The sequence below is a fragment of the Meles meles genome, chromosome 9 (assembly GCF_922984935.1).
Source record: "Meles meles chromosome 9, mMelMel3.1 paternal haplotype, whole genome shotgun sequence".
Lineage (NCBI taxonomy): Eukaryota > Metazoa > Chordata > Mammalia > Carnivora > Mustelidae > Meles > Meles meles.
Window position 1 is genome coordinate 52052813 of NC_060074.1, and position 8509 is coordinate 52061321.

Consider the following 8509-nt stretch of genomic DNA (forward strand, 5'->3'; position numbering starts at 1 on the left):
ACACTTGATCCTTTTTGTTAATTATTCAGTCCTTGAAAATTCATGGTGGGGGAAATGAATAAAACATGTATTCCCAAGCTGAATTTGTAGAAAGATATAGGTAGCCGCAAGAAATTCAGCTGGAGCACTTTCTTTAGGCCTTCCATATTCATGCTTATCCGGAGCTTGAATATATAATGTACCGTGAGCCTTGTGTATGCTACCTGAAGGCATGGGGAAAAGTCAAATTAAGTTGTTTGAGTAGTTCAGGCCTCCACATTAAGTAGAGAGAACAGAGAGTACTTCATCCACAAGGGGAAAAGTCACAAGCATGCAGAGCTCGTATGTGGCTAAACCTCCAGAGACACGTGGACACAAGTCAAGCAGAAGACAGGCTGGGATCACTGAAGGTCCCTTTAAATTCCATGATCTTTTGCACTCGACTTCCAGCATCTCAATTGGTAGCTAGTGCAGAGTCAGGCCTATACCGGATACTAAATAATAAATATTTATTGATGGTAAAGATAAGAAGATCTGGCAAGGCCTCTTTGACCTTTGGATATAAGAAAATTGAGCTAGCTAACAGGATGCTTGCATTTAGTGCAAGACTCTGCAGAGAGAGAATTGGAGAAGGAATTAACAATTTTTCCCATTCTTCTCACATTACTTACCACTTACACCCCCAGTAGTCTTTGATCCTTTTCTTCATGTATGACTTCCTAGTCACCATTTTGAGAGTTTATAATCTGCCTGTAAATTTCTCAAGACTTAATGAGTTATTTCTGTTTTCATTGATCTTCAAATTTAGGGTCCCTTCTCATTTCTCTTAACTTAGTGTTTAAAGATTTTTAAGCTTGTGCAATATATAATCTTTGACTTTTCTGTCCCTTGGGGTTTTCGCTTTTTTTTTTTTCTTTCCAGTTCTTGGGTGAAGATTGAAACATACGTGTCAAGATCTAGATGTATTGTAAGACTCCAGGCACCTCCCATAAATCTTATTCACTGAACATGTTGGAACTCTTGCAACTTTTTCTATGTGCTATTTTATTGCAAACAAATAGTGTAAGACAACTGGGGATTATGTGATGCTTACGTTCAGCCCACAGTAGGATGGATATGTTTCATCAGTCTATAATATGGGAAACACAGTATGTAAGTGTGCGCATGTGTACCTGCCTTAATACTATTTAGAATAGGGACTACATGGTCCTGCTCAACTTATCGGAAAATAAATAAAGCAAGAGAGACACTCTAGATCCCAGAGGAATTCTTTTTCCCAAAGTCATCAGACATCTGGAGTCTCGGTCTGATAAAAATCAATGACTCTTTCAGGGCAGTGTATCTTTAGATGTGGACGACGGAAGGAGTACACAATGAGAGAGGAAATGGCGAGGGTGGAAGGCAAATACGAAAAAATTTGACGAGAAAAACTAACATTTGCTCCTTGTCATAAACTGTGCCAACATGTAGACTATAGCATAATTATGTGTGTGTATTTATATCACCATGAATTCCGGAAATAGTAAATAGGAGCAATTTCTTTATTATTTGACTCTTTTGGGGTAGATCATATGCCTTCCCTAATGTGTGTTTATCGGCGCCTGTGTTTTATGGCTCAAATGAATAGGAATCCTCTCATTTTCTTGGTAATCACTTGTAATGTACCGTGTATGCAAGAGGGCTTGACAAACACTATCTGTTTGACTTCCAAGTTCAGAAAATATTCTACCTAATGGAAACCAGCTTTGAAATGGGGACAGGGCAGAGTTTTGTTCTAGCATTATCACAGATGGCTTGACCTTTTATGTATTGATCACTTTATGCCTGCATTTACCCACTCAAAAATGTTCCAGCAACAAGCTCTTACATATATTTAGGGAAGGAAGCTACCCACCATCCTTTCAAAAAATAATAAATAGACAAGAGAATATATATACGCTTTGCTTATTCTCACTGAGTTATAGTATTTAGGTTAGAAGCAAGCCACGGTTTGCAAGCTTACTGAGGAGTATTTAAAAATGCACCTAGTTATTTTTACAACAGTCCTCATTGAATCTCCCTCTGAAATATTTTGAATTTCCCAAATATAGGTAGTAAATTTAGACTATTCTGTTATGATCACCACAAATGATCTGTGACTTGCGGATAACATGACATACTTCACTTTTCCTAAACTATATTTTCTAAGACTTTTTAAATCTGACTCGTGCTATCAAATTAATCCTAGACTTTCAAATATTTCAAGCATGAAAAACAATACAAAAAGATTGGGAAAGGAAGATAGTGAGATTGGCGATGGAAGCAATTAACCATTGAGCATTTAAATTCAGAGATTAGGAAACAATTACTATTGTTGGAGCTGACTTTAAAACGCTTCCCATCTGAGCTATTGTGCACATACCTAAATGGGATTTGGCAGGTGGATAAAAGATTTGTTGATTCCTGTTTGGGGGATTGCTTTAGACTTGCTGCTTCAATAGGCTTTCAAACCAGGTTTGAGTCTTAGAGAACAAACTGAACCCTGGAATCCTTTCCTGGCACTGCAACTCCCCAAATGACAATTACAATAAACCAAGGCTAACGCAGGCTCTGACTGTGTGAGGAACAGCTGCTGTGTGGTGTTGCAGAAGCTCAAAGGGGAAAAATGCTTTGGAGGAGAAAAATTGGCTGTTGATTTGTCTTCAAACACCCAAGAAGTTTCTGTAAACAACAGCACATATTAGCTTGACTGCGCGTGATCTAGATGAATCACTTGCGAATTATTTGCTCCTTCATTCAGTGAACGGCTTTGCTTTCATTGTGCCATCCAGTGAGAATACAGACATCTATGTCTATATTCATATGTAGGCACCGGTTAGAGGATGTGTGATTTGTCAGTTTAGAAACTGTTGTCTACCCAGGCCTAGCTGGGTGTCTGAAATGCTGCTTTGGTTATTGTAAATAGCATATCCTGAGTCAAGGAGCACTTGACTCTTGGGGATAAACGTTTCTACCCAAAGGACCAAGATTGGAAAGATAAAATGTATTTCTAAGGTTACCTCATAAAGAGATATATGAAATATCTTAAGAGACAAGGATACGGGGGCGCCTGGGTGGGTCAGTTGGTTCAGTGACTGCCTTCGGCTCAGGTCATGATCCTGGAGTCCTGGGATGGAGTCCCACATCAGACTCCCTGCTTGGCAGGGAGTGTACTTCTCCCTCTGACCCTCCCTCTTCTCATGTTCTCTCTCTCTCAAATAAATAAATAAAAACATAAAAAAATACATATGTTTAAAACAAAAGAAAGAGACAAGGAAATGTTACACAGGTTAATTCAATAGAATCATTGAATGTCCTTTTCGAATCCATCATTTTCATTTTAGGGATGAGGCCACTCAGCTACCCAGAGACCAGAACAAAGCTTTCTTCCCTCATAGTCCAGTGTGCCTTTCCCTTCCCCCACCTCACAATTAGCGTAAGCAGACAGTCACCGGACTGATTCTGGACCCAAGGAGAGGTCAGGGTGGCTTGGAAATCAATAATCAGGCACAGGGACTATCCCCCATGAGCAAGTCTGATCTTAGACCTAACACAGTGGCATGACCTTTATATTTTGTCTGCCCTCAAGCACCCTCAAGGTGTTCAGCATCCAAGTTCTCAGTACATTTTCAGAAACAGTGAGAAGGTCTGTATCATAACCTTAAGGAAAAGAATATGTATTCATTCACTATTGGCTCAGACCCTCACGCGAAGGCCACTCAGTTCAGCTCAGAGGCGTCAGTGGCCAGCTGCACAACCTGAGAGGGGTCACGGCCTGGCTCATCTGCTTACTGAGTCTCACACAAACCTCTCCCGGCTTCTGCTGTATTTCCTGAAGGGTTTCAGGAAGCATCAAATACCTCCCCATGGACTAGGTCAGATCCAGCAAGCTTTTACAGAAAGCCATCTCTCTCTCTCTCTCGGGGCTTCCCACTCATTACTGACCAAACAGTGGACTTCAGTGTGGGATGAGATAATCTCCCTGTTTGCATCTCTCCTTCCCAATTCCCAGTCTCTTAAGGCTGAAATTGTTTTCTTAGGTCGGACACAGAGAGTGACTTTTAAAGCTCACTTTCCTTTACAGCATGACTGTGGGAAAGGATAGATGCTCCATACACTCTGGACAGGATTAAGAAGTTTCATTTAATGTATTTGTTGGAATGAGAGAAAGCGCCAAAGGCATGACGAGACAGGGAGTGGCGTGGGGCACGAGAAAGTGGTTGCCGTGTGGCCATCAGGGAATAGGGAGTGTAAAAAGCTTCTTGCACACATCGCCTCATCTATAAAAACCAGAACCACTTGGCATCTCTCTAAGTAACAAATGGATCTAAGGGCTGTAGAGAAGAGTTGTTGGCAGGAAATGGTCCCCAAGGCTATGATATTTTCAGACTGTGTGCCTTTCCCTATAATGCATAGATCATGGATAACAGAGCTCTGCTCACATATCTTGTTTTACCTGAAGACTAAATTTTGCAGGTTCTGGTTTGTCTGACAATCACCATTTCTGGGAGTAAGAGAATAAATTTGGATAGTTGAGGCAAGAAGAAGCTAAATTTTCTTTTGAGCTGCACGGAGGAGTAAAGAGGTGTAAAGAAGTATTAAGACAAACGAGCCTGGAGGAGAGCGTCATGATAGAGGAGGCAGCCCAAGCAACGCTATGAGATGCTTGGGCAGGCCCCCCTTTCAATTTTCAGGACTTTGGCTTTCAGTGGAAACGTCTGTTGTATACAAACAAGTGAAAATGGACCTGCAGGTTGAAACATTTCTGTGTCTGAAACTCACTGTAAACATGCACCTTATACCGCAGAGCACATAGCAAGATTCCTACAAACTAGCTGATTGGTTTTTGATCCCAAATCAATTTCCACCAGAACACTGAATTCACTGATGGGCTAATAAATCTGCAGGAAGAAGGAGCCTTCAGCTGCTGTTGCAGCCACCAAACAAACAAACAAACAAACAAAAAACGGAGTGTAATTTTAACTGGTTTGTCCCAGGGTGAACTGGTTGTTCTGTCTTGTTTCTCTCTTTGAAACGTGGAGGCAGCTTCACTTGGTGTCACAGACACTGTCTACGAAATAAAAAGTCCCCATTTCCAGTCCTCTCCGTTAGCCAAAGTAAACTGTCTTCCGTGATTCACCCTTGAGTGCATGAGGACTCTGCGTCCCTCCTCAGATAGAGAAAACAAAAAACAAATAAGCAAACCCTTACCAGCTGAGAAGACAGGAACAATAGACAAAACTTCAAAATCCTTTTTTTTTTCCACTCCTGAAACCTATCAGCATTCAAAAAACCATGTGAAGTCATAATTCCTGGCCAGATTTACACTGAGAGTTAAATAGACACTTAACAGTAGAGAGGATGTCAAAGGACACTCAAACCTTTTGATCCCAATCTTTGAGTCAAACGACCCTGTTTGCACCAGTTGTGTTTCTTCCTGAGTACGTGGGACATCTTATTGTTACTTAATTGTTCTCAGTCTTCTGTCTGCTATTGTGAAGTCTTCCGTTACTATGGCATGGTAGAGGATCCTTTATATTTTTTAAAATATTTAGGATCCCACCCCAGGTGTCAGTATGAACTGCTCTACACTTTATATCAAGTTGAAGCCTGGAGGAGTTGTATCGTTTGGGTTATTTTCACAGTCACGGTTTTCTAGGCTCTTCTTGCTATCACTGTTCAACTTCTAAAGTCCAAAATGCTCTTAGCACGAGCTGTAGCTCTACCCCAGCCCAGCCTTCCCAGAGTGGGTTTAACATACTCACCCCCCCCACCCCCCCCACCCCCCCACCTCCGCCCCGCATTCAGGACCTTGGCTAACTCCTCTGAGCCTTTTTGCCTGGCCTGGGATTGGTAACTCCAGATTAAAAAGCAGGCCAAATCTTGCTTTTAATTTCACCATTGCTCTGGAAAATGTAATACGGCAAAGATAACACATGTCATGTTTTAGCAATAGTGTTTTTACCCCAGGGAGAATTAGCGTCCTTACATACTTCAGCAGCTACTTTCCTCACATTTATTCATTAATTATTTATCTATTTTGGAGCAGCACCCCGACGCCTTCTTGCTGACGTTGGTCAGGGGAAAGATGCCCTCCCTGAAGGCTGGCCAAGCCATCTCTTGCTCTCATTAGCGGTGTAACCCTGTGTTCCCGCTGGAGCCCAGCACGGAAGTGTCATCTTCCCGCAGGGGCCTCCTGTTGTCCCGCCTGGCTCAGAGAGCTGAGCCTAAATGAAATATAAAATGTTAACTGTTAGAGAAAACAAAGGATGCCGCCTCCAGCATGGCTCCTCTGCCTGAGGCTTGGCCACGTCTCACTAGTCCCTAGGCCTCTCCTTCTCACCCGCACCCTCACTCGTCTATGAGATCCACGAGTTGAATTGCTGCTCTCCAAAGCGAATTCCCCCCCCCACCCCGCCGGCAACCCGACTCCTCAGGGCCACGCATTCCCTTCTGCCCGGAGCTCAGAATGATCACCAGAAAGCCAGGAGCAAAACACTTAAATATTGCATTTATTAAGGAAATGTTAAATAAGAAAGAAAACAAAAGTCAAACCGGTGTCATGAACGTCAAGAGCACTTTTGTGGCGTAAACCGTGCAGTCGTGAGCTACAAGTTCTATTCCAAGTCTTTGCCCCGGGGCTAATTAGGGCGTCAGCCTCCCCCCCACCCCCCCGCCCTACCACCCCCTAGTTGGAAATGCAATAAAAGATACAAATCACCCATTCAGCATTCTCAGGCTTTCCCCTCCCCCCCACCCCTTCTCCCAGGATAACAAAACTCTAACCCCAGGCAGGCAAATAGGCCACTGTACTAGGGCAGCAAAGGACTTATCAAATATGTGTATTCAAGCAAACAAACACAAAATCCCTTAAAACAGCACAGTTACAATCAATCAAAGGTATTTATAGTCTCTCGCTCCAGGGCTGGGAGGAGCGGGAGATAATGGGCGCGAGTCCCGACACTGATTTGTGTGTCCGCCTTAGTTCTGTTGCGTGGCGTGTACACCGGTCACTTTTTGGGCCACCAGGCAATCGGTGCCGCTGGGTCTCTCCCCTGCCCGCCCGCTTCACCTGCCCCGAGAGCGCGGCCCACCTGCGGGAGGAGAAGGGCCGTCGCCGGGTCGGTCTCCCCGCATCCACGCCAGCGGCAGCTTCCAAAGTTCTGCGCCCTAATTGCCCTCTCCTTGCCACTTGCTGCTGAGTCCAGTCGGGGCCCTCTCCTCCTACTGCCAGGAATGGGGACTTTCAGAGGGCGAGCGAGAAACGGGTCGCTTCATCCCAAAAGGCAAAAGTCGAGAGAAATAATTGACTCCGACAGGTTTGCTTCGCCCGGTCTCGGATGACGAGGGGGCGCGGCCAGGCCGGCTAAGTAGGGAGGCGTTGGGGCGGCTGCCGCGGGGGCGGGAGGGCCGGTCAGTAGGGCCCCACGACCACCGCTTCCACCTCTTTCGACGGTCTCCGGTCTTTCACCAGGAAGTTGATCATGCCCTCGGACTTGATGAGGAGGTTGCAGCCGAGGAAGAAGATGCCGAAGACCACGGTCAGGGAGAGCACGCACATGACCGCGATCTGCACCACGCGCATGATGTACAGGCTGCGCTCGTCCGGGCCGCCCTCGGAGAAGCCGTCGTCGGTTACCACCGACGCCTGAGTGCAGCAGCGCACGGCGCGCTCCAGCGCCTCGCTGCTGTTGGCCAGGAGCAGGCCCGCCACATCGGTCTGGTTGTCCAGCGCCGGGTTCATCGCGGGAGGCGGCGGGCGCCCGGGGAGGCGCGGGTCCGAGGGGTGGGAAGGCGGCCGGCGCGGGAGGAACGTATCCGGAGCTGAGCGCTCACTTGGAGACTTGGCGCGCGCGGGGGCTGCTCGCTCTCTCCTTTCCCAAGTCCCTGGGTCGTGGGACTTCCCCAGGAGCCTTTCCGACGCGCGCCGCAGCCTGGCTGGTCTGCGCCGTCTGCTCTTGCCAGGGCGGTGCTGGTTCCCGGCGCTCGCTCGACTGGGGGCTGTTGGAACTTGGCGGGGCTGGGCCAGCGGGGCCGTGGGAGGCGCGGTAGCGGCGGCGGCCCAGCGGCTGCTCTGAGCGAACAGCGGCCCCTTCCGGCCGCGCCACCGCTCCACGCCCGCGGCAGTTTGGAGGTGGGGGAAGCAAAGGGGCGAACCTCTTCCTTCCTCCTGCCTTTCTTGCTTTGCCTCTTCTTCACCTCCAAAGACTAGGCAGAAGTCTGTACGTTTCTGTACGTGTCTGGCTTGATGGATGATTAAAGAGTTCCGGATGGAGGAGAGGTTGCGATCAGCTGAAAGTTTCCAAAGAACTGGGTCACACCGGCTCTGCGTGTCTCTTGCCTCCCGCCCCTCTCACCTCTGGGCGGATGAAAGTGGCGATGAATCGCAGGTGCCAGATGGTGCTGGGCGAATGCACGGGCCCGCCACATGTGTCTGATTCCGTCTTGCCTGCGACGGATTTCTGGTGGAGTAGGGATGATCTGGGAGTTTGTTTAAGTATTGATTTTAGAA

The 8509-nt window shown here is 46.7% G+C and overlaps 1 protein-coding gene across 1 annotated transcript; it reads right to left on the reverse strand.

The window, feature by feature from the left end:
* Positions 1-7408: 7408 nt before the first annotated feature.
* Positions 7409-7987, reverse strand: RPRM (reprimo, TP53 dependent G2 arrest mediator homolog). The gene has a single exon (XM_046019422.1). It carries the CDS (start codon positions 7739-7741, stop codon positions 7412-7414), a length of 330 nt encoding a protein of 109 aa, XP_045875378.1. The 5' UTR covers positions 7742-7987; the 3' UTR covers positions 7409-7411.
* Between the last annotated feature and the right edge of the window lie 522 nt (positions 7988-8509).